General features: G+C 40.7%; 1 protein-coding gene and 1 long non-coding RNA gene across 2 annotated transcripts; one reads left to right on the top strand and one right to left on the bottom strand.

The window, feature by feature from the left end:
- The first annotated feature begins 16,370 nt into the window (after positions 1 to 16,370).
- Positions 16,371 to 22,407, top strand: LOC122868906. Its single transcript, XR_006376206.1, has 3 exons — positions 16,371 to 16,875; positions 17,754 to 18,013; positions 20,132 to 22,407. It is a non-coding gene; the product is annotated as an uncharacterized LOC122868906 (long non-coding RNA).
- Positions 22,117 to 24,890, bottom strand: cenpx (centromere protein X). The gene is made up of 5 exons (XM_044181332.1): positions 24,784 to 24,890; positions 24,225 to 24,276; positions 24,072 to 24,125; positions 23,906 to 23,994; positions 22,117 to 23,536 (listed from the first exon to the last, which is right to left on the bottom strand). The coding sequence occupies exons 1-5, from the start codon at positions 24,817 to 24,819 to the stop codon at positions 23,522 to 23,524; spliced, it is 246 nt and encodes an 81-aa protein (XP_044037267.1). The 5' UTR covers positions 24,820 to 24,890; the 3' UTR covers positions 22,117 to 23,521.
- Between the last annotated feature and the right edge of the window lie 1,709 nt (positions 24,891 to 26,599).

The raw sequence follows: 26,599 nt of genomic DNA, 5'->3' as shown, positions 1-26,599 counted from the left end.
TGATGTTATTTCAGCTCAGAGCGGGTTCAAAAATAGTCACAAAGTGCAATTCCCAAGCATTTATATACCTAACATATAAACATTTTTATTGCCCAAATGTAATTTTGTGGGCAGAAGTAACAAGGGAAGACAAAAAAAGACACGCATTTTTTGATTTCCTTCCAATAAATGTTTGGAATTGTAATAACCTCTGGGACAGACAGCCTGTTACTGTCTCATGTGGCTGGAGGATCCGGGTTGCTCTCTCTCTCTGTGTTATGCGTGTCCAAGGGCTTGTTACTCCTTGAGGTCTTGGTTTGTTTAATGAAGTGGTAATCTGTCTACACAGAGGATCACCCTCGACTCCTAAGTTCACTGTGTCAAGTGGCTCTGTTTATAAACTTCTTAGTGTCTCTAATAAAAATGGCTTTTACTCCCCCCATGCTTGAGAATGGTATGTCCGATATAATGATGTATTTCAGTGGCGTCGACTGTTCTTTCTCCTCTGTGATGCTACCACCTCTGGGTTTGTATATGTTCGACCCGTTGCTGACATTGAAACCTATGCTTGTGGCTCTACTGTGCTGAGGGCCAAATGCAAATTGCATCTTAGTGGGCAGCTGGCAGGGAAGTCCACACAGGCCAAAGGACTGCCTGACTCGGGTGTGTTTGTGCAGCCATTTTTTAAGGGTGCTGAGGATTTTCCAGCTGTGGCACTGTAGTTTGCCCCAGGACTATCAGAAAAACAACGTCAACATTCGAGTTACAGAGAGGGGACTGAAAACACGATCCACTCCGCAGTGTGTTTGAAATGTTAACTGAAGAAAACAAGCTGGCTAATGGTTTTGTATTTATATATTTTCTTTGGAGGCTTTGATGTTAGAGCCCATGTTGCATGTCAGCCCCAGGTAACTCTCGAATGTAGCCTAACTGTGAATGTAAAGGCATCAAAAAAAAGCTTGATTTCACCTCTGCCTCTGAGGACTTCACAGATTTCAATAAAAACATGTTCCTACATTTCTGTGTTTAAAGCCGAGCCAGAAATTTGTCAGTTTTCATTGAAATGTTATCACCACTGCTCCAAAGGCTCTCAAGGCCAAATCAACAGCCAATAGCTTTTATATATTTGAAGATAATTCAATGAACACATTTGCCATATCAAGGAAAAAGAGGATTGTTCACTATGAAACTTACATTCACTACAAGCAGAGTTAGACCTGTGTATTTCTTGTACTTAACCTTAGGTACAAGGAATAAGAAATGAGAAAAGGCACAACTTTGTTTTGCAGCCCACATACCTGGCTTGTACTGTATGTGTTCAATCCAAAGAACATGAGGTGGTAGACCACTAAATGAATAAATTAGCCAATCCACTAAACTAGTTACCACAGTTTTTGTGTAATATTTGCTTTGTAGCTCAGTAAGGTCTCCGTGCCCGTGTTTTTGTACGTTTTTACCTCTTGCTTTTGAAGGTTCCTCTTTTGTTCCCCATAACCATATCATTATACTCCACATTTATTGTGTAATTGATCCATACATACTGAATAATTACACTGTAATTTTTAAATTATGTCTTTTAATGCACGAAGGCTAAACTAAATGGCCATATTTAAACATTAAGTTTTGACTAGACAATTAATTATTTTCTCCATATTTCACAAGAAATGCTTCCTTTTTTGCATTTAAGCCTAATTAATGACTTAATGACATAACGACATAATGACATAATTTACCAGTGAATTTGGGCAATAGTCCCAATGAAAACTATGAAAATCTATAGAACAGTAAGTTCTACGGATCATCCAGTGTAACGGGGACACTGTGTCTGGAAAAAAATCTTATTGAAATTTGAAAATGTAATTTTTCATTACTGTGAGCACAACAAACCAAATTCAATTCCAAAATCCCTGTTACGGACATCTGAAAACCTGCGCAAACAAAACCCAAAATCTGTACATAGATAGATATTACTAAAGTCACAAGAGAAATTTATTATTTTTTTTACCAAGTTTGGAGCCACATTTAATGTTCTGAAGAAGATTCATTGCAGTCTACTAGACCTTGTGTGTCAGTATATGTGTTTGTTTTGTTTGCTTGTGTGTGTGTGTGTGTGTGTGTGTGCATGGGTGTGTGGGCTAGGGGGTTATTACTGCTTCTTGTTGGTTGTGGCGCAGTGCTGTCTGTCCTGTGGGACATCTGTGGGTTGCGTGATGGGCTTTGTGGAACGGTGCTCTGTTAGTGGAGTTAAATAGGCACAGTCACGAGCTCTACCAGACGCCATGGGCACAAGTGTCCTTGTCTCTTTGAGGCTTCATACACACGCACATATGCCGGCATATTACAACATAAAAACACAAAATGACACTGATACACAAACATAAAGCACATTCAGTTATAACCACAGGCAGATATCCTGACAAATGTTTAGGAATACTTAATGCCACGGAAAATGTTTCACTGGAGGACCTGTAACATTGACGTTCCCTCTATTCTGCCCAAGATGGCCAAATCTCAGAAAGCTGTGAATGAGATGTCCTGCAGTTTCCAGTATTTTCAGTCTTTATTGGCCTACCAGCACATGTTTGATACATCCCAACCACACCAGCACCCACCATCCATTTATCAGTGATGTGTGCGGCCTGCATCGTCTCTGAAAGCCTTTACACAGCAGCCAAAATCCTAGTTTTATTCCTAATGTGTAGCTATCCAACGCTTTAATAGCTCCCTTTTTATGGTTATTGATTTATTTTATTTGAGGAGGGAGTGGGTCTCTGTGTAAGCGTTTTATCTCGCTTTTGCCCATTTGTCAAAAAGCAAGCCATAAACCTCCCTGGAGGTTAAGAACAGAACATCCATTACAACTACCAACCATTCACGTTCAAAGCGATGCAAGATCCCACATAAGATGTGTAATTTGGTAGGAGATAAAGTGATATTGGCTGGTAAATGTTGTGTATCGGAGTGGTCACTGCACAGCTCTCTCTTATTCTATAGCTGAAACACCCCTTTTCATGCCAGACCCTGATAGATTTTAAATGATTTTAAGTGTAGAGGATAATGAAGACCAGAGTGTAAATGGGCCAGAGTTATGTTAAAAAGAGAAGGAAAACTTGGGGAGATCAAACAGCCAGTCTATTGACTTTGATGTTTGTCTCTTTCGTTCTGAGTTGCGGTGGTTTCAGACATTTTATTAGTCTTCCACTAAGGCTCTTCATCTCTTCTTCCTGTCACCTATTTTTCACACAGATTTTATGTTTTACTGGCACAAAATGGCAGTGTCTTCCTATACATTTTGCTCAATTCCAAACTAAAATGAAAGCATAAAGCCTTCTTTGTCCATTGTCCACAGTTCACGTATGTTTTGGTGAAATATTTCATATAATGGAACAATAAAATTACCTTTAAAGAATTTGCATTCTGTCCAATTAATTCTAGCAAGATCAGGATGATATCTAACGTAATCAGTTAGTATCATTGTTATATCCTGTAATGTATAGAACACTTAGGAACATCCACCTAATATTATGTGCGTGTGTGCTTAATGGGAAGAGGAAGTGACCCTAATGTGTTGTACTTTCAATGTACATCCTCAAAGGGATGCTCTTCACGCTGTTGTTCAGCCTTGTTTTGTTTTCCTCTGAGCTCTGATTTTAGGAACAAACCAACAGAGCCACACACACTGAGGTGCCAGCATGGGAGGCCCAACTGGCTTGGCAGGCAGGCTCAGTCCTTCAGCGCGGTTGGCCTTTTATGAGATTACATGAAAGCGCGGGAAATAATGACAAGCGTTTGATCATTGGAGACCAAGCTGATTTACTGCTGAACCCAACACCGTAGCTTAGACCTGGCAGAGCATCACCTAAGCCTGCCTGAGAGCAAGATGAGCTTGAAACACGGCCCCCAACATGCCTCTTTCACTTTCCTGCGGTTTACTACTATGGCTTCAGGTAGAGGTTAGGTTCCAGGGCTCCTCCACAAAGCTTTACCTTTACTGGGAGGAACTAATGAGCTAATGCAGAGGAAATCTTTAACTTGTATGAGACATCCAGCTCAACAGAATGGAATTAATAGCATTCTTGTCAAACAAAATGTAAATGTCTGTTTTTCATTTCATATGTCATGGCATCACACTCCACTTTTGAAGTTGTTTACCTGAGTGTTGATTAAATAGTTGATAGATGATCGGGTTATTTGTGTTGGCAGTTGGAAGCAGTTTGTAAAGAAGCACCTGGCTAATTCTCAGCACCAGTTGTAGGTGCTTGAGTATGGCATTGCATTTTAACAACTTGTTAATAGAAGTCAACAAAAAGCAATAAAGTTGTTCACAACAAATGCTGTTTCCTAATACTTCCCCTCTGAGCACATAACCATCAATGGCTGAGTCAATGTCAAGGCCACAAGGAAAAGCAACTAAACTGTGTTGCCATACTGGGAAGCTTGATTTTACCCCTAGGGGTTAATGTGTTTGTTTGATAGCAGGTTGTTTTAATGATTAATATGCAACAAAAGCAACAGCTATGAGTTTGTTTGATTGTTTTGTGTACTATTCTTAAATCCAAATCTGGGAATGATGATTAATTATGTAAAAATGTCCCAAAAATCAACACACTAACTGGGGTTTTGAATAGTTTTGCCCTCCACTGTGTGTCCAAAAGATAAGCCTTTGATGAGCGAATGCCCGACAGAGATGGAGACAGACGAGAAAAGACAGAGACCCACTGGAAACCACAGTAGTCAATGGCATGCTTTACAAGAGACAAAACATTGAACAAAAGAAAAAAATAGGATAAAGGATGTATTCGCTTCAAAGGTCTTACTGTAAGTGTAATTTTCAAAAGGGCTGGGTTGCCCCCGTTCTGTAATTAAGTTCTTCACATTGGGTTTGTCTGGAATTAAAAGGACTATTGCCACTTTTCAACATGGATGTTTTTATATGTCTATGTTTGTCTGTGGTGAAGGATGAAAGGGAGATGCCTTCCCCTGTCTCCTGAAAAGTCTTTACACCAACGGAAAGAAGACGAAGAAGAGACTCTGCAGTGTTTGAACTTGTGTCTCGTGCCTTCCTAGTCTTCAACCAGTCAACAGAGGTGGTTTCATTTTTATTGCTTGACACTATGATGCTTTTGTTTTCTATCCATAAACTCTGCCCAGATGACGCTAGACGTAAGAACAATGTCAGAAATGTCTGTCTGTCCGGAGGTCTTAATGTCTCCTCTTGATGAGAAAATACTTTATTTATCTTGTCAGACGCTTACGGATCTTCTAAAGTGTTATGGCAAGTTAAATCAAATTCCTTGTGTTAATTGGAAATGCATTAATCCACTATATTTCCCGGGTCCCAAGCATTCATATAGACTACATCCATTTCAGTTTCTTTGATTTATTCTCTATAGTAATCATCTACAATGTTTTACACACATCTCATGCTCTTTGAACATCTCCAGTTTGACATCAGTGCAATGCCCTTTGCTCTGGAGGACACCAAAACAACAATCTTTTTCAAGTATCTTACAAAGTGAAAATCTGATGACAGTAGTTGAGACTAGTGGACTGTAAAGCATTATCTGTGGTTCCGTGGTTTCTTCCTCAAAGTACAGCTCCGGGGCAGCTCTCAGAGTTCAATCACAAACCCTGCTCGGCTTCCAAGACTACTCTTGAAATGACAATGATACACTGACGTCAGACGCGGGTGTTTTGCTAAAAAACCAAGGCAGAAAAATAATAATGATACAATAAAGACGGGGCTGATTTTCCTGGAAGCTCTGATTCATTGGAGCCAATGTACTGAAGCTTCTTTGCTTTCTTAAGTCTTTTTGTTTTGGGTGCCAGACATTATGTCTTCCCAATGAAGGATAGTCTGCAGCATTCTTCAAAGGCACTTAAGATGTATAATTAATAACAGAAATCAGTAATTTTAAATTACAGCAGAGGACACCCAGGTCTCTTTGAACCCATCAAATCTCTATTGTGGTCCTTTAATTAGCCAGGATTAAAGAAATCGGGTGGGGTCTGTCTACCCTGTATCCACCAACTACCACCTCCACCCAACACCCTAGACTAACAAGAAAAGGAGAGTTATTCTTGATGCAAAAACATTGAATTCTTTTCTGACCCCAAAACATAAGCTGAAGTCATCCCTTGACAACTGTGATTTTGCTCTCTTGGAAAATATCTCCTCAATCAGACAGCCATATTGGTTAGCCTCTGATGAAAAACGTCACAAACAATTCTCACTGGCATCCTGATGGAGCCTGCCCTTGTTTATCGCAGGACTTTTCTGTCAGTCAGAGCTCTGAGATGAACCGCAAGCCTCAACCAGAGTCTGTGGTGGTGTCTGTAAACGTCATGTGGTGCAGTCATTCACGTATCCTTCCACCCCTCTCTGTTTCTGCTGCCTGAGATACAAACCATGGGGTCTAAGTTCTGCCAGCTCTGTTTATGGCTCTCTCTTCCAGCTACAACAGTCGAGGTCTGTCAGAGAGACAAGAGCTAAATATAGACTGGGCCTGTCATTATCAGGATCATTTAAGAGTAAAGCTGTTGTTTGCTTGAAGCTACTTTTTCCCATTATGTGATAAGCCAGCAACCCAAACAATGACATACAGTATGTTGTGGGAGTGTGACCTAACTATTACATAGAATTAAATATCTCTCAGGCCGATGAGAGGAACCCTACACTAAAAAGTACTGACATTTGTTCTTGAGATGCTTCCATCAGTCCATGCAACCAATACAAGACGATGCCATTCACAAGAAAGGGCCACGTCTTTCAAACGTGTTGAGACAAAAACCCTCTGTCCTTCTTCTCTCTCCTTCCTGTATTGGCCATGCCATGGAGGTCTTGGTGAAAAGCAGAGCATGTGGCCAGTCTCATGTTTCTCTCTACTCTCTGTGGGTGGTCCCATGGGGGGCCATTTGATTATTCTGGGATAATCTTTTGATTACAATTTAATATGGCTCTCTTGAGAGAGAGAGCCAATGGAATTTCCTTTTTCTCCCCTGTGTGAATGTGAATGAACTGATTACATGAGCAAAAGCAGGCATCTTCTCTGTCCTACCTTGAAGTCAAGAAGAGTTAAGCATTTGTATTGTTCATTTTTACCAGTTTTAGTTTCTCATCTTCAGTGGATCGGTCCCAAAATCTGTTGTATTCGATAATGCTTTTCAAATAAGACTATGTGGATGTCTGGGAGAAGAACTATGAAAATAAATCAGAAAGTGTATCCATGTATGCATACTTGGCAAGATTTTGTCTTTCAACTGTTCATTTTGTTTGATGTGCACGTCTGGGATGAGTTTAGGCATTCAAGGAAAAGGTGATTTACAGAAGAAAGATGACAAAAGATTAATGAAATACCACCATATATGCAAATGTTTGGTCTGGATGACGCAATCATCTGCATAGGCAATTCAAAGAAAGTGGAGGGGTGCATATGTATCATTCTTGTAGACTACTTCAGCCAAGTCACTGCACCCAAGATTGGTAGTCAAGATGACTTTTACTACTTGGAGTACTGCCCTTGGTATTACCTCCAAGACCTATTTGAGGGATTTACTCTCTGTTGCTATCTATGTTTTTCTTGATGTGTGGTGGTGAACAGGTGCACCTGTCCATACAAAGTCTGGCAGGAATTTAGTTTTTACTGTGAGGATAAGGCTGCGATTCCTGGGGGATATTACAATGCACGGATACAATTGAGAAAGTATCTACATGCCCCCCTGTTTTCAAACTATTTACAGTCTTTCCTCCACCCTCTTCACTGTCCCTTTTGCTTTCTGTGCCCATAAAGGGACAATGGATTAGCCTCCCCCATTTCCATGTGACCTCATCTGTGTTTGATTTTTCTGCCTACTTGAAATTGGCCATGGGGTTAACATTGCGTCCTTTGATCAGTCCTGCCAGGAATTGGACTTGTTTATCTTGTTTATCTGATGATGGCCCCTAATGGGGGTGGGGGCATATATTTGGCAGGGGCATGCCTTGATGTGGGCCTTGATAGCTGCAGGACACAAAGAGAGGAGAGGATCAGAACTCTGTAATGGTCGGAGGTGAAGGAAAGACGATTGCAGATGTGGCTTAAGGGCATCTGAACCTTTTCTCTCCCAGCCTCTTTCCTCCAATACTTATCTGACCCCATACAGATGGCCCCTCATCATCATCAAAAAGCACAGATATCCGGCATCCTTTCTCTTCTGGTCTCAGCCTAGGCAACTCCTCTCTGTAGCTCTCTGAGATTGACAGTTATTAATCTGCATGCTGACTGCCTTTCTAGGCAGTCTGTAAGTGCAGGAAATGGCACGTAATCAACAAGCTTCTCAAATGAGATGTTACCCTGTTTCTCTGTTCATTGACTTGCTGATGGAGATGTGAGGAAATGGTGCGGGTAGACAGCAAGGCCCCATCCCATCACTTGCCTTGCTCAACCTCAGCCCCCTGAAATGAAAGCTTTCCTCTCCTGCACCGCAGATGGACTCCAGGGAGCCTGCAGAGGGCCTGTTTATTTGTGCAACAATGTAATCAGGGGGTCTGTCATTACAAGACCAAGCCTTTGCACCTTCTCTCTCTCCATCAGCCCCATCCTTTCTTCTGTTCCCATCAGCTTCCCTCCCCTTCTTTTACCATCTTTCTTTCACCACCCTCAATCTTTTTCTTTGAGCCTCATCACTATCCAAATCCTTTCACTGACCCTTGTTGACCTTAGGATTTGTTTTATGTGGAGAGAGGAGAGAGATGAAATAAAGTTGAGTTTATTGTTTAAAGCAGATATTTCCATGATTAGGGATTTGGAAACAAACCTTCCATCTCTTTACCTAAGAGATTGCAGTCCTGTGTGTTTCTGTGTGTGTATATGAGACAGCAGGAGAGAGACGTCTTACAGGTATGCGTCTCTGTGTGTTAACCTACCACAATGCCCATTGATGTTGGTCAACACATGCACACTTTCTCCTGTTCCAATCAAAGGGAAAATATGTGTAGTTAGGTAACATGCTAATAATTTAGTCTGTTACATTGTGGTTTAAATCATGAGATTCCTTCAGTTAAAAGGCAGGCATAAGTAAACAAGCTCACACATGTGGCCACAATATTGCTGTTCTTCTGTCCAGAGAAGTTCTCTCTGTGGGAAAAGGAGGTGTTATCCATCCTTTCCATTCAGTATTTCCCACTGATACATGACAGAACCCACAAGAGCCTCAAGGTTTTGTCCAAATGTATAGAAATGTTAAGCCAAACAAATACATAAATACTAAAACATCTCTGTTAAAATTTCTCACATTCACACACCTATTTTATGCAGAGTAATGTATTTGTATCCTTTTCTGATAATAATATCTATAAAGACCTGCTCAATAAATATAACAAAGAAATGAAAATGTCCAGACAGAATTACTTTTCTCAATCGATTACTTAAAATTTAAATAATTCTGAGTTTCTGTTTTGCACAATTAGTACACTGGTTAATCCTCTTTGACGAATACTTGCTGAGCTCCACTCTTCAGAGAAATGTAATGAATTTTCCTCATTCTTTAAATACAAAATATCCAATATTAGGAATAATATTGTGGTGTCCTCTGCTGGTGGGTGTGACCACTCTTCTTCCACTCACTGGCATGTTGCCAGCACTCTCTCCAACTTCACCCTTATTCAACATAGTGAACTACAAGAAGTCGTGAAGTAATTAAGTTCTGTAACATGTGCTCTTGACCTAATGCCTACTAAGTTGTTCAAGAATGTTTTCAGCTGTTTGGTTGATGATGTCCTTGATACTGTTAATGCCTCCCTACTCTCTGGAATCTTCCCCACATGTCTCAAACATGCTATTGTTACACCGCTGTTGAAAAAGAGTCATCTTGATCCATTTGTTTTTGAGAATTATAGACCAATGTCAAAATCCATTCCTGGGAAAAAATCTTGAAACAGCTGTTTACCAACAATTACAAATGTATCTGTCATATAACAATTTGTGTGATGTTTACCAGACTGGTTTTAGAGCTAACCACAGCACAGAAACTGCCCTGGTCAGAGTTGTTAATGACCTTAAAATTAGCTCAGACAACCATAAAGTCTCTATTCTCATACTTCTTGACCTCAGTGCAGCCTTTGATACTGTTGACCATTTAATTCTTCTTCAGCACCTTGAACATTGTTTAGGCCTGAGAGACGCAGTTCTGAACTGGCTTTCATCTTCTCTTACTGGAAGATCTTTTTCTGTGTCTATTGGCAACTTTGAATCAGATGAAGGTGGCATTCCATATGGAGTCCCACAAGGGTAAATTCTTGGTCCACTGCTGTTTAACTCGTATATGCTCCCACTTTCATATCAGTCATATGCTGATGACACACAGTTATACATATCTGTTTCTGTCAACTACCTTAGCCCAGTGGATGACCTGATCCAGTGAATTGCTGATATCAAGTATTGGATGGCCAAAAACTTTTTACAACTAAATGAGTAGGTCCCAAGGCTTTGAGGCACCAGATTCACTCTTTGTTAACTGCCCTGTCGGTTAAACCTTGTGAGCATGCCAAAAACTGTGATTTTAGATGCTGAACTTTACTTCCAGAAGCACATATCCAATATCTCCAAGACTATGTTTTATCATCTTAGAAATACATATTTAAAGTTAGATGCTTCCTGTCACAATCAGATTCTGAAAAGCTGGTTCATGCTTTTATTGCTTTTATCCAGTAGAGTCGATTACTGTAATGCACAAAGCAGGTGTTAAATAAACTCCAGCTTATTCAGAATGCTGAAGCCAGTGTTTTAACTAAAACCAAATGGTTTGAACACATCACTCCTATTTTAACAAAGAATTGATGTTAAAATACTTTTGTTTTTAAATGTATGAAAAGCTTATCTCCTTCCTACGTCACTGACATGCTCACTGAATACATACTGGACAGATCCCTTAGATCATCAAGTAAAGGTCGTCTTACTATACCTAGAATAAATTTGATGGTGCCTTCAGTCATTATGGTCCTACTCTCTGGAATTCTCTGCTAGAAGGTCTGCTACAACAGTCTCTTCTTTTAAAGCAGACTAAAAAGATATGTTTTTTTTCGCAAGCTTATAATCAGGTAAAAAGTGTGTCATTAGTATTTTTAATAATAATGATAATACCAACTTATCTTATTCCATTTTTATTGTAATACCATTTTATCTTGTTTTTATCTTATCTTTTATGTTTCCATATATGTAATACCTCCTTATCTTATATGTTTGTTTTTGTCATACATGATTTTTGCCTATTTTTCTAGCTTGCTTTTATTTTGAAGCACATTGAGTCTACACCTGTCATATGAAATGTGCTATATAAATAAATAGCAGCTGAAGTGGGTGATGGTTAAAAGGTTCAGCTTTTTTTCATGCAGTTGATGATTTCAATCTCCATTCTGTTTTATCTCCATGTTTAAGTAGTTTATAGTCATACATTTGAAATAACAATTCAATGCAGCCATGCGTTCCCATATGATATAAAGTTTATAGGTTATGGGGGAGTAAATTGTAGATAGTGGTATTAATGCTTCAAAATCACTGCATGTTTAATTTCTTTATAACCTTTTGTGTTTTGCTACTCTGAATTAAAGTCTGTAGCTCATTCCTGGTCTCTTACTCAGAATGAGTTCCATGTCCTTTGTGAATCTATGATGTCTCTTATTTCCCTATTTGTCTCAAGAGACAGACAGGCGGGTTAGTTTGGGCTGGTCCGCATTCTGAACAACAGCATCTCCAGTCTGTGCCACTCTGCACAGAAGAAGAATCTTGTTTTTCAACTGGTGGTTTTCTTAAGCCACAATGTTTGATGTGGGCTTCCCTTAATCACACAACATGCTCTCTAAACATGAACTACATTCATCTTTGCGCCGTGACTTCTGGACTCACCCCCCCCCCCCGGTTTGGTTGAGTTATTGTGCAACAGAGTAGTGAGACAAGAAGAAGACAGTGGCCTTGATCTCAATAAAGTGATTTTGATCTTGCCAATCCAGCAATTAGGCTACTGAGGGAAGAGTGAACCTCTAATCCTGGATGGGACACATGTGGTCTTTGTAGTCCTAATGTTTCTCTTCCTTCTCTGTCCACATCACTATCTGATGGGACGCAAAGTAAGTATTAAACCAATGCCTCAGATGGAAGCCTACCATTAAGATGGAGATGCTGTGCTCTTTGAGGCTGAGGACTTTTAATTATAAGCTGTGGGCCCGATGTAGTTGTGTTTCCTCCATCTTGCTGAATAGAGGGTTTGCTCGGCGCTGGCTGGAGACCTGGTGCCAGGCTCTGGAGTCAGCCTGTCACTGGCGGGTACTTTGTGGGTATGAGACAAGGCATGCCGCTACGCCAAGCGTGACTCTACAGGAGTCCCATATGGGGGCAGAGATGAAAGGCTTTTATCTCCCCTTCCCACTGTCCCCTTTCCCTCTGAGCTCTGACTAGCAGGGCAATAGGTGAAGGATAGAGCTAGAATAACCAGACTGGTTGTTAACATATCAGCCGTTGTTGGAGCTTCAAGGGCATCCAGTGAGATCAAAGCAAAGCATTCAGTCCAGAAGCATGGCATTGTCTTGCACAACAATCCATCAAGGCTTCAATTCAGCTGTCACTGAATGAGGAAATGGTGATGAACGGCAATGGAAGGCCTTTCACTGTCCCCTAATGGGCTTTGATGATCCAGCACAAAGAAAGTGTCATAATGGTCTCATACAAAGTCTAATGTAATTTTTGTCATTTATTTATTGTTGTCATTAAACCGACGACAAATGACCCAACCCACACCTTTGTGTATTCAGTAAATGATGATTAATGTCTGACAAATGACTGCTACTGAGCAAGTTAGGGTTTCTTTCTTTCCCCATTTTCTTTCTTTTTTACCCCTTTTCTTTCTCTCCACTCTCCCTGTTTCTTTATTTCCTCCTGTACATAGTAGCTCTTTTTCCTTTCCTCTCCGGGGTGCTGTTGTGAATATCTCCCATCCCCTCTGGGACTTCTTTATTTTTCAGTTTTGTTTTGTTTTTCAGGCACTCTGCATTTACACCCAGTAGCCCTTTGATGTTGTTGCCTGGGTGCTGGTAGACAAAAGAACCTCCATCAGCTGGATTTAAGGATGGGGTGGTGTGGGTTGGGAGGGTGGTGTGGGTTGGGAGGGTGGGGGATGAATAAAGAATCAAAGTAACTGGAATGGGGTTTGGAGGCGGAGGACTCCATGTGAAACTGTGAACCATCTTAAATATGGGCCAGGAGTTCACAGTTGTCATTGCTTTTCTTTTTTTGGCCCTTTTGTGTTACATGTCATTGTCTCCATATGTTTATTTGTGGCCATGCTTGTTCATGCCTTTGTTGACACTGTATATTCTCATACTTTAAGTGGGGCAACCACCAGCTGCTGTTGCACCTAGTAAAAGTTTCTTCTTTCTGTGTGCTGATCACCGCTGCCTGGCTTTTCAGTGTCACAATGCCATGTTGTTCTGTGGCACTGTGGTTATAACCTTTTCCACTCTGTGCTTTCTGCCCGCCTAGCCATACACAGCAAGGGCTACTGATGCCACTGTAGCCCCTCACACCCCCACAGTGGGGGAGAGACAGTATGTGCTCCCTCAGCACATCAAATCCCCACAGGACCACTCTGGTCCACTGGAGGTGAATTCAGGGAGCAGTCTTTGGTGGTGCCGACACAGCAGCCCTCTTTCACCGAGAGCCTCATTAAACCTGACAACATCCCCTCAGCCTGGGCTTTATTGTTCAGCCAACTTAATGCGAAATGGCAATTAAAGGCATCACCAAGGTGCAGGTATTAATGCCTTTGAGGAGGACAAAGGCTTTGTAAGATAAAAATGACAAATAAACAGTAATTGAAGGTGTGCAACCTTTATTCAGAATTTGAATGTTCAAAATAAAAAGCATCTATAATCAATATTTTTGGGACAACAAGGTATCACAACTATGTGAAAACAATGTGACAATGTGAAAGGGTTCACTTGTTGCGATGAACCTACAGAGAATTAGTGATTTTTATATTGAGTTTTAGCTCATTGTTTAGCTCTCACAGCATCATTTTTGGCCTCAGCAGGCAGCTGTTTTCTCTCTAGCTCTAAAAACTGTGCACTACCTGCACAGTGGGTTTGTATGGTATGGTAGACAGGCACAGTTAGTGACAAGCTGGTGAACATAGTGAAGCATTTAGCAGCTAGAGAGCCAGATATTTCCCTCAGGAGTTGGTGGAGACCAAAAACAGAGCTAAAAGAGAGTGAATATTGGACTTAGATTCTTAAAAGGCGATGTTGTGAGGTCAATGTTGTGTTCACAACTTGTTTCCGCTGCCAAAGTGGCCAAAAACCAAAAAAATCAGTTATTGCATTTTTAAAGTCTGTAGAGAGACTATTAAGGGATGTTTTCAGGAATCATTATAGATTTGTTTGTGATTCTATAAACGCTGTAATTGAAAAATCAACTAGAACAAAGAGCTTCACCTGCTGAACATCCAGAGAGTTTTGTTGTTTGCAAGGTGGAAAATTCAGGTAATGCGGTCAAACTGATCACAGCAGTTTTGTTTCCAGATTGTTTTCCACTATAATTAGCAGATCAAAGCATAACATTCTGTATCACTTGTTTAACTCACTCCACATATACAGTCATCAGAGTCTGTTTAGATCCCATACCCGCCAGGCCTGCTCCTCTATGGATTACTTGTGGACATACATCTTCAGTTTTTATTTATTTGCAGTCACGAAACAAGCAGAGGGTAAAGAGCATGGGCTCCACATGCCGGAGGGGCGCCGCTATGTAAACCACCAGACTCAAGTTGGCAAATGGATCCAATTGAGAAAGGTTATAGCACAGATGAATGAAAACTGTGTAAACAGTCTGTGAGCCATCAATATGTACTTCAGCGTGGTGGAGGGATGCAACTGTAACATCTGTCCCATCAGCTCCATTGGAGAGTGATTAGGCCATATTTATAGGCAGCACAGGAAACAGCTTATCTTATTGCGGACAGGTTTGACACAGCTGGTTTGAGAGGACAATAAGAGATTTCAAGGAAAGACAAGGCACTGGCTGCCTGTACAGTATTTGGTAGCCGTATATGTGTGTTGTCAAAGCATCCTCCTCTGTGAATCCTGTCTAGAAGATTTTATCGCCAGTTTTTGATTTAGAGAAAGTGCAGAAATTGAAGACAGTTCGCTAAGATTTCTCTCACTCTCTCAAGACTTCAAACACACAGTGAAATAACAAAAGGAAGTCTGGCAATCAAACATGGCTGTGTTTATCTATCTCTATCATTACCACATTTTGAGGTTTTTCCATTTCAAAAATCATGTCCGTAGCCATATAAGATAGACTTAAGTAGTTTACTCAGCTGCGGATGAACAAGCTCTGCTTCCCCTCTCAGCGTCTGAGATGCAGTGAAGAATAAAATTGCTCTGATGGCTGTGTTTTTACATTGTTGCTGATCATCTGACCTTCCTTTTCATATTGTGACAATATTTCTTCAACTAAGAAAGATGAAGGAAGGAGATAGGGCCGCCGTCAGCAAATACAAGGTTTCATAACCTCAAAAGCACAGTGCATGTTACGTCCTGTTCTTTCTGTGTTTTCTCCACCTGGGTCAGCAGCTCAACACCCTAAGATATCCATTCATAAAATAGCCTGTATGTAAACTTTTCCCATGACCTCAATGGGATGAAAATCTACTATTGCTATTGGGCGTGAAACACCTCTATTTGACACTGAATTAGTATTTGATTCATATAACAACCAATAAATACTTTAAATATTGCTAATATTTAGAAAAGAAAAAAATGGCATCATTAGATAATAAATGTATATGTGACAATATTGATTTTTATACATTCTGATTTTCTTATAATATTGAGTCATACAATTTTAATGATTTTTTGATGGGTGATTAATCAGTTAGATCATTTAGAGAGTAAAAATAGCAAACATTTATCCTCAAATGTAAGGGCTTGCTTGTTTCCACTAGTTCATATCATTTTGAATATCTTCAGAAAACATCACTTTGGGTTGGGTCAACATGTGGTGTGCTTTTCTGCAATTATGGTGACTAAGTAATTAATTGATTCATTAAAAAAATAATCAGCAGTCAATAATAAGTAGCAGCCCCAGTGTTTTTGACAAACTTTCATCCCACAGATGATTGAGTAAAGGCATTCTTTCAATCAATTTTTGCTCAGTGGATTGTTATTTTTGTAGTTGATACATTTCATATCATCACTCTGAACCATGTCTCTGTTGAATGCTTTTTCTTTTGGAAAGGTCTTCATCCAGTGCAGAAAATAGAAACCAGCAGTTCACTTTACAGACTTTAATCAAAAGCACATTTCAGGAGAATTGTCACTCCTACCGCTGCTATGCATTTGAGTTCAGTTTTTATTTCATGTTTAGGTGTCAAACAGGAGGGGACAGTGGATTATGCTGTGTAGTTATGTGGTTAGATGGATATAGTGTTGATTTAATCAGTGTTGGTAATCTGGGACACCTCACACCCTGTTGTTAACACTGAAATGCCACACTAAATTGCTTCTTTTCTTCTTTGAGTACTCCTGTCAGGCAGCAATTGTAAATCAACTAAGTCCTCACTCCTATGCAGCTCCACAGCTCAGTGATCCGGGTTCCAGGGCCAGGGGTGGTAGCTCCCTGGTGCTATTAGTTAGCAGGATCAGTGCTGGATGGGAGGACATGGAAGAAGACCGGGGGACACCTGGCCTTTTCTCTTTGGGCGCTCAGATATGTCACAGCTTTGCCTCTTGACAGAATCAGGATGCAGGATAGTGCCCTCCCATTGATGTGCGTCCTGAAGCTCCTCAGCCTGAAGTGTATCAATGCAACATCCAGCAGCACCACCAGGATATCTGGTCGAAGTAGACGGTCCTGCTTCCACTCTGTGAGTCATTCTGATGCTCTTATATATATGACAAAAGATTAGCTTTTAGACCAAATAAAGCACCTACACCCCTGGGTCATTTAGTGCTGTAACAAGACTGATTTAAAGCATGCGGACAAACATGGCACTCTGTTGAAAACTTTGCTCTTTTGTTGGATATTATCACCATATTAAAACTGTATGAAAACCTTTCGATAGAGTGAGGGTCGAAGCAAAAAGTTAGAAAAAGTGAAAGAGAAAGAAGATTAACTGTTTAGCCAACAGTTCCTTAGTCAGACACCATAAAAGCCTCTACAAAGTAAGTCAAATTCAAAGGAGCCTCTCTCTTTTGTTTGCCTGCTACATCTCTCTCTCTCAGTCTCGGTCTCAGTGTGTTTCATCGCAGGGTGAGCGATTTAGTGGTTTTAGAACATACTGGTGCTTTGTTTTATGTACAGAAAAGTAAGAGCACCAGCGGCCCCTTTGAAGCCCTTTCAAATTTATTGTTGTTTTTCCAGGAGAGGCGTTTTTGGGGGTTTTTTTTAAATTACAGCTCATTGTGAGTGGATCTGCTCCTTTGCTGTTTTTGGAGAGGGTTTACATTTTATGTCTGGAAACAAGTATTGCCCTCTCCTCTCCGTCAGATGAAGGTAGAGCATTTATGGGAGAGAATGGTGCAATGTCTTCAAAGGTCAGAGATAATCTTTTGTTGGCACCCTCATTCATCTGTATTCTTATTTGATTAATACAAATTCAAGAGCAAAAATCAAACCATGTGATTTGTGGATTTACGGATTTCAGAGCCAACTGTCCCCTACAGCAGCAACCATACATCATCCAAGCTCCAGTTGTGTGATGTGAAACTGAGCATTAACTCTGTCCCCTTTTTACCCCTCCAGGCCAGCGTGTTTCCAGCAGCTCTGGTTTATTTCCAGTCTGATGTCAAGACAGGCTGGTAAATCACCTCTCCTGGTCGCCCTGTTTTCATGCCAGAGAAACAAAAAGAGCCTCTTCCATTTCTCTTGCTCTCAAAGAGAAAAAGAGACACCTTGCAGTGGAGCACCCTGCTGTGTCTCCTATTGACCCTGGAGTTTCACCTCCCCTCCAGCACTACAGAACTACATATGTGCAGAAACAGGTGCACTTTCAAAGACTGAGGGTGAGCAAGAGCATCAGTGCAACTTATATTATGAAATGAAACAGTCATGTCAAAGATCAAATAAATTATTAAGGGCAAACCTTGAAATCTCAAAGGTTGTGGTTCAGGATTTGTTTAAAGTAAATCGCTGTCAAATAAATTGTGATAGTGAACTTTGCTGCCACAGATCATACATATTTCAAGCTGTTTTTTTAGATTAGAGGACTAGAAAGACTGATCTGATCAATCATGTTTACTATCCTCCTGTATTATTTTATGAAAGCCACTGAATCAGGTTTGGCGTAACAGTCTACAGTGACGCTAGTGAGAGGTTTTACTCAGACACAGCTGTGCTTTGAGCTTAATGCTAACGCTAGCATGGAAACATACTCACAAAGACAATCTAACATGCTGATGTTCAGCAGGTATAATGTTTACCATGTTCACTATCTTAGATTAGTGTGTTAGCATGCTAAAAGCACTAAAAACAAAGTAGAGCTGAGGCTGATGGGAATGTCATTAGTTTTGAAAGTATTTAGTCATAAACCAAAGTGTTGGACAAATTACATTTTTAACCTGATGATGGCGCTAGATGAAAAGTGAAGGGATCACTGAAGTTTTTAGAATTCATCCTGACATGAAAGTTTGTACCAAATTTCTTAGCAATCCCTCCAGTTTTCGAGACATCTCACCCAAAACCACAAATGTGAACCTCATAGTAGCGCTAAAGGAAAGTGAGGGGATCACCAAAGTCAGTAGGATTCATCCTCTGGGGACCATAAATGCCTGTACGAAATTTCATGCCAATCCATCTCTTAGTTGGTGAGATATTTCAGTCTGGATCAAAGTGTTGGACCGACCAACTGATCTACCCACCAATAGACCAATGTGCCTCCATGCCTCTATCATGGTTAAAAATAAACCACAATCGAAAGGATTTGCTTTATTGTGGGTATGGCCACAGAGAGCCTTGATCCAGTACTTATTTAACTCTTAACGCATTGCCTCAGTATTAATGGATCAATGGTTGCTATGTGACAAGTGGAGTGATAAGTCCCATACCTGTACCAGAGAGTGAGGCAATCTCTTTGCTTTGAACCTGTATCACAAGGGATTACTGTTCAGGTTTGCACAACACGGCAGACAGGAAGCTGTTAAAGACAAGGACCAACACTGCATCCTGGCCTCTGACCCTTACATCCTGACCTCTCCTGCAATCTGACATGAGCCCTTGTCTACATGAAAGCTGTCCTGTTGACTCGCCAGGGCTAATTTAGAGTTCCGGTGCCCCCGACCTCTGTGAGAACAGACAGTCAACATGCTGTCCTCTGGACTTGTGGAGGGAACTTCAGACAGACTTGTTTGACCCAATCCAAAAAAATGGGAAAGTACCTTTAACTCTTGTTTACACTGGAAGAGAATTTTTTTTTTTAATCTACATTGACTGGGAGAGACAATCTGATGCTAAAAACATAGTATGTATGGTGTTATTGCAGTAAATATTAGCCTATTGCCGAGGGCTTCACATGTCTGCTGATGAAGTCCTTTAACAAGTCTAACAAAGGCCAACCTCACACTGTACCACCTGCCACAAGCTAAAGAGATTTCGGTCATTACTTGCTCCTTTGTAAATATCATCAAACATCGGCCCTTTCATCATTCCGAGTGCGTGACCTTCAAGTTCACAGCTTCTCTAAGCATGACTGACAGATCTTGTGAGGGTCAGTGCTGGAGTATTTTTATATCACTGCTTTTGATGGGACCTAAAAATAGAGTGCTCCGCTGACCTCCGGTCCAGTCTCAGCAGCTCATTTGGGGTCCACCTCCCCCCACACACACCACTTTTGACGTCACCTTGAACAAACTGCTTATTTATTTTTAGACACTCCCAAAATTAATTGAATGGTCTTGTTTCGTTGAGTTTGTGCAGTGTTAGGTAAGGGGATTACTCTGTTGTTAGTGCCCTATGCCCTCACCATGTAGGCCACCACACAGAGGAGGGAGGTGGAGACTGGAGAGTAGAGGGGACTTGGGGTGGAAGAGGAGGGTAATGTAGTTAAGGTAATAGTACAGGGCTCCAGAAATAACCCAGCTGCAGGCCTAATTGTACATCTCTCTTTCTCCCTTTTCCCTCTTCAGCTGCATGCCAAGGTCTTTGACCTTATCATCCACCTCACTGGTTCCGGAAGAATCCTTTCCGCCCCCTGTGGCTACCAAAGCCCCGGCCGATACACAGAGCACAGCAGCAGACCATCTTCAGCCTCAGACTAACAGCCAAGCGCCACAACCAGTTAGGAGTGATCCCAGCAGAGCGCCCAAGTGGCTCAAACTGCCAGGTATGTTCTAATCATCCCCGGCGTGGGCCCAGTGGCTCCTTAACAAAGTTTAGGACCCTCAGAGAGGCCTGGGGCCTCCAGGAAATGCATGTATACTGTATATACTGCATGGCCCAGCAGTATATGCAGTCAACAGAGATGCTACCTCTGTTATTTGCATTCACTTCACACATGCAAGCTTTCTGTAAAACGCATGCGTACCAAACGTCTGGACCGGGTTTTGTTTGTGTTTTTTTTGACAGCTCTGTAAATGTTTGTAACTTTACGTGTGTGTGTGTGAGAGTTGCGTGTGGAGCATCTAAGAGGAATGCACTCGCTCTGTGTCCCCTGCAGCATTCCTCCATGGTCAGACAGCTCCATGCCCATGAGGGGGCCACAAGGGCCTCTTGTCTCCTGAGCACTAATGTGTCACAGCCCCAGATCAAGCACAACATGCATGCAAGCACATACATGCACAGAAAGATCTGAGAACAGAGGCATGCCATCACATATTTATTATATAAGTACTCACAAACGTCTAATTGAAATGAAGGGGGTAAAAATGGCACTTATGGCAGATGACACCTATAGTTTCTTTGTGGATTAAGATTTCCTGTCATCTCCTGTCTTTGCAAGAATTATAAAAGTGCTTCCATGACAGTAGATCATATTTGTCTTTCCCATACTTACTATCATCCAAATGTTTTACCCAGGTTAAAAGAGGTACAAGGTCTATCAGTTAAAAAGAGCAAAGACTTGCAGCATTATTAATGAAAATAATGTATATGGTACACAACAACTGTTTCTATGTGCACATTCATGGTAAAAGAGAAAATTGTATGTGCCATATAAGCCTATAAACCTTGATGTAGCTCATACACTTTGGATTTTGCCTGCTTGGATGTTGGATTGCTTGGATCTCAGAGAGGCCAGCAGTCAGGGAAATGGGTGTATTATGATAACTTGTCATAGACAGGACCCTAGTTTGGGCCTGAGAAGAAAGGAGCTTTGAGATGAAAGAAAGTTGGGGAGATGGGAGAATCTGTGTCATTCTAACAAAAAAAAACAACAACCATAGACTAGTAAATGGGGAATTAAGGAGTGAAATCTGACATAATCCTAACATACCCTCACAGGGACTCTCAAGACTGATGCAGACGACTTTACCCCAGACAAACATCACCCTAAAGCACAATTACTGTTACTGTTACCACACAGCCTTTAATCATGATGGTGTGATTTAAAAACTACTGATGCAAACTGTCCAAAGAAGGTCAAGCTTTGCCTTAACACAACTCAGTCACACTGATAAAAGAAGTGTTATTAGCCAATTTTAACTCGACGTACAAATAAAAGCTAAAGAACTGTCCTGGCAGTCACTGGTGCTTCTATAAAATCGGTATTGATATTGATAGCTACAATCAGGCAGATATCTTCAAGCAATTATAAGGGCCTTGTGCCATGTGAAGCACTGTCCAAAGACCAGCCAGAAGGCTGGAGACAGATCAGTCTCTGTCTCCTGGGAAAAGCTTCTCACTGCGGAGCTTCTCCAAAGCGTCTGGACTGGCTGTCGACACTCCCTGCCTTTAATGTATGATCAAGAAAAGCTTTAACTCATTACTCTCTTCAGCGCCCCTCCCCATTCTTGTCCTAACTGCTTTCGTATGTTTAATAATAGTGCCTTCAGATGTAATTTGTTCCACTAAGATGCATAAGGAGAAAAGTTGTACAGTAGTAGTAGCACTACTTCACCAGTATAGAGACCTTCCAACAGCACATATTGTGGAAAAGAAATAAATCTGTGAGAGATCCAACAGAACAATTGTTTTTATTTCATCTGCAAGGATTGACAGTGGGAGAAGATATACTAATATCCAAACTACACCTTTTACAGAGTTATTTCTTACCATGGTATTGTACTTTTAGCAAGATCATTTGGTTTCATATCTGGTAATAAAAACTGCTTGCAGCATTTCATCTGAGTGAGCAGGTTGTCAAAGCGGTGCTTCTGGAGTGTATTGTACTACACTAAAACTAGAGGGCAGGACTTGCTGCTATGAATGACTAATTATTAAAACAATAAATTGTTTACTTCACAAAGCTGGGGTTTTTTTTGTGTGTGCTAATGGTCCTTGTGGTATTATTAAACTAAACATCACTCAACCAAACACACCTTCTCCTGAAGGCCTGCTGTGAAAGTTACTCCTGGGAAACACAAATCCAGTCTGGGCCCTAGTAAAAAGGTGCCGGGTCAAATTCCAGGTGCTGTGTCCCTGAGCGCACCTATCTGAGCCTGGACTCTTGACTTTAGCTTAAGTTGCTTCCAGCTGTATGTGAGCAGCATTTGTAAGCGCAGTGAGTCACCCAAGAGCCACACAAATAAATAGTGTGAGGTGTTGTACAGCTATGCTGACTCACAGTGAAGACACGTTGGTCAAATACACCACTGGTGGAAAACCATCAGAGGCACTTAGAAAACCCCACATTACCCTCTCCCTTGCAGGCCCAACTTCCCCCTCTGCTGTGATGAAAGGAGAGAAAGCACCTCCACTACTCGCCTCTTTTGTTTATTTACCTTCAGAATTACACCCTGCTCTTCTTGGACCATGCTCCAATGTGTTTTGTTATGTTTCCTTTCAAACAGAATATCTCCGCGTGTGGTCTCTGGCCATGTTTGGCTAACACATGCACACATTCGTGCACGCACACTACCATTCAACTTTCCCCCTGTGCCAGAGGTCCCCTTTGCCCTTCCCCCCACCTCTAACTAAACATCGCAGGACAGCAAAAGGGAACTTCAAAGTGGCCGGAGGGGGTACTCCCTTTTTCCTGGCACTTGTCATCATCTAAGGGACTGGCTGCTCCCCTTATTACTCTAATTGCTTCCAACTGCTCCAGGAGGCTTTGATGAAGGGCGCCATGGAGCATGCTGGAAGCACCTGTTGTTGTACAGAAGAGCACAGGTGGGACTTATTGGTGGTGGCAGGGAAGCGTGCAGACAACACTGCTGCTTTCCACTTAAAATCAAACAACTCCAATAAATACAGAATGAGAATCTTAATGTAATTTTAGATTTAAGTGATTATGAAATTGCAGTTATACATAAAATATAAACATCAGTTAAACTAAACTTGTAGGTGTAGGAACTGAAGTTGTAGGATTAAAGAACGAACACACAGGCGACACTCTGGCTCCATCTTGTGGCATCACTGTGCTAGAAGTCCAGCAGCTGCATTGGAAAAGAGATGAAAGACTGTGATCAATATTGGAGATTAAACTTTTTATGCATTAATGATGCACAGGTGAAACTTGTCTTTATGTCCAACCAGCTTTTTATATAACAAACAAATTGCTAGCAGTTTGAGCCGATCCAGCGTGGGATTTCAGAAAAATGGATTTAACTTCACTTAGTTATTTTTAAACTACACCAATAAGCACTGAATCCCACATACTGATGGGTTGGAGTTAAGCCTGAGCCACATTCACCAAGAGCTTGAGTTATGGCTTACATTGTAGAATTTGTACAGATTGTAGATTACACAGAACACTGGAGCAGCCTTTGTATTGCAGAATTATAATTTATGGCTCTTGAACGCACCAGCTGGGGTAGGATTTTTTCAAAGTGCTCAATGTCCACTTGTTCACAGTCCTCAGATTCTGCTTGTTTCTGTGATCTCACAGCAGCCTCTGGGAATGAGACAACAGATTAAGAGTCTCATCATCAAGCAATCTGTATACAACTGTACCCAACAGAACTCACTTACCTTGAACAAATACTTTGAGCATCTCTGCCATGAGCAACGCAGCATCACCACTTACTGGAACAGAGTGAGATTTGTTGAGCCATAGAATAACAAATAAAACACAAACAGTTTTGGGGAAGTGACTTATATCAAGACAATATTTATCCAACTCACGTCTGGTTTTGTCCTCCTTGAAGAAACTTGACAAGAGTTTGCTTACTGTGTCCTGTAAATGCGAAGAATAGTGAACCTTGTAATGTACTATGACCATTAACACAAAACGGATGTAAAAATGTATCTCCTTATCTACAATTGCAAAAGCCCTCACTTGGTTTTCCAGATAACATATAACTGCTTTTATCTGGCAACCTGTTGATGGGTTCTCCTACGTGGCTTCCTCATACCAAACTGCCTTTGGAAAAATGTAAATTTAATGGGCTCTAGTGTATCGGCAAAAGTACCAGATGTTATCCCAAAATAATGACTACAGAGCACTGTTTTGACTCATTATGAATCGCTCTTACATTCGGCGTACATATATTGTTAATCCACCGAATAATATCTTAGCGAGGTGTAAAGTTTAATCGTCTGACATACAAATCAGGAACGACTTATATGCGCTTTTTACAGGGTCGGCGTGAATGCTTAATAGAAGTAAATAATACAACGCAATATTCGTTTTTATTTAACCACGGGGAAAACCAAGTAAGTATAAACAATCTTCTAACGTTACCTTTTTGAATCCAATTTCTGCATCCTTCTCCGCCATGTTTTTGACGCTGCGACAGAAACTTGGCGCTCTGCGTAGAGATTGGCCATTGATCTCTGACGTCACTCTGACGCTCACCGTCGACGGTAAACACAATTTACTGGAAGACAGATAGAAATAGACATGCAACTAAAAACAAGGACAACAAAGTTGAACATACATGGATAGCTGAATGTACATACAAGTATAGGTGAACAAACAGATGCGTATATAAAAATATATAACAAGCAACAACGAACAACAACATACAATATCTATAGACAATTCCGACCAAGGTAGAAAATTGTAATAAAACACAACAAAAAAATCAGCACAATGAAATATGTATTACAGAAACTCACATTAAGGCTATATAAACAGATAAAGAAATAGGTGTAAGCTATGTGTTTTTATGTAACTGGTACTTATGAGTTTTTTCAAGATAAGAAAAGAAGACACTTTAGTTTGAGAATATGTATTTATATCCATGTGTTTTAGTCTTTGTGGTTACAGAATATTTTCACCCTATGCTTTACCCTCACTGCAGCCTATAGTGGCCCATCATGGAGCCACATTGATTTTTATGAGCAACATTGGTTTAGAATCTCTAAATTAATGTGCACATAAATTTGTGAAATTTTTAAACTTAAAAAAAGTTGCACAGTATTTGTTTATTCATCTAAGTCATTATGTAACCACTGAGCATCTTCCAGTATGTAGCCCAAACTCATTGAACACAGTGGTCGAGGCTTAGCAACGACTGCTGCGACCTCCTCCTCTGAATCCTCCATCTGAAACACAGATTTTTACAGTCAGCTGATGAAGACGCAGAGAAGAAAATGCACAATTTTTGAAGCAAGGACCAGCCCATTCTGCTCTGCCTGCTTAATCCTCTGCAGAAAACCTCACATAGGCCACTGCCTTTTCCCCTGAGTTTGGGCTCTTCTTAATCTGGCATCCGATTCAACAGATAAAGGGTATTTATTTAATTGAGTGACAAAATCTCCTAGCTCGTCATAATTTATACAAAAATATATTAACAAAGACACTAATAAAGAGTGTGTGGAGCAGTGGTGCCCCATTCTCTAAAGTAAGCTTGTACATATCCTTCACTTACATAGGGATCCAGCTCTTTTATCACCAGTCCACGGTCCTGTTAAATGATAGAAAATCATGAGCTTCATGGCTTACCTTCAAAAAGGTCAAATTAAGGGATGCTCCCTGTAAATATAGAACATTTCAGCAAAAGCAGCCATGCATTTCTTTGAAAGACTGATGTACAATCTTTTAGATGCTGTCTTCACTTCCACGTTATCTGAAGGGGAGATGAGATGGGGGATTTTTTTTAAACACAGTGTAGTGGGGAAGGTTGTAAAATGATTACAAAAGGATAAAAATAAGACAATATGAGAATGTTCTCATTGCTTTACATGTATGTACAATTATGAACGTGATCATTTACAATCTGATTCTCTTAGCAGATGAGGTATGAAATCAAGAAAGCTATTACTTACCAGAGGTCATTACTGAGATTTTTATCAACCCGCTCGTCTAAGTAGACACACTCAAAGTACAGATAACCTGCTGTCGGGTGGGTTCATATAGTGTCCTTCTGTGTCAAAATTCTGGAAATCTCCTTTTATTTTTCTTGTGAAGTTGAGTGATTGGTCAAAAAGTTACCCAACATTTTCAGAAGCCATGGGGGGAAAGAATGTTAAAGCTCTTTTGACGTGTGACATTTCATGGTGGTACGCAGCAGCAAGTTAATCAGGATAGAGGGTGTTGTATGCTGTACAGATTG

The sequence above is a fragment of the Siniperca chuatsi genome, linkage group LG21 (assembly GCF_020085105.1).
Source record: "Siniperca chuatsi isolate FFG_IHB_CAS linkage group LG21, ASM2008510v1, whole genome shotgun sequence".
NCBI classification, from domain to species: domain Eukaryota; kingdom Metazoa; phylum Chordata; class Actinopteri; order Centrarchiformes; family Sinipercidae; genus Siniperca; species Siniperca chuatsi.
The sequence above is the reverse complement of the archived record's forward strand: the minus strand, read 5'-3'. Positions and strand labels throughout refer to the sequence as shown.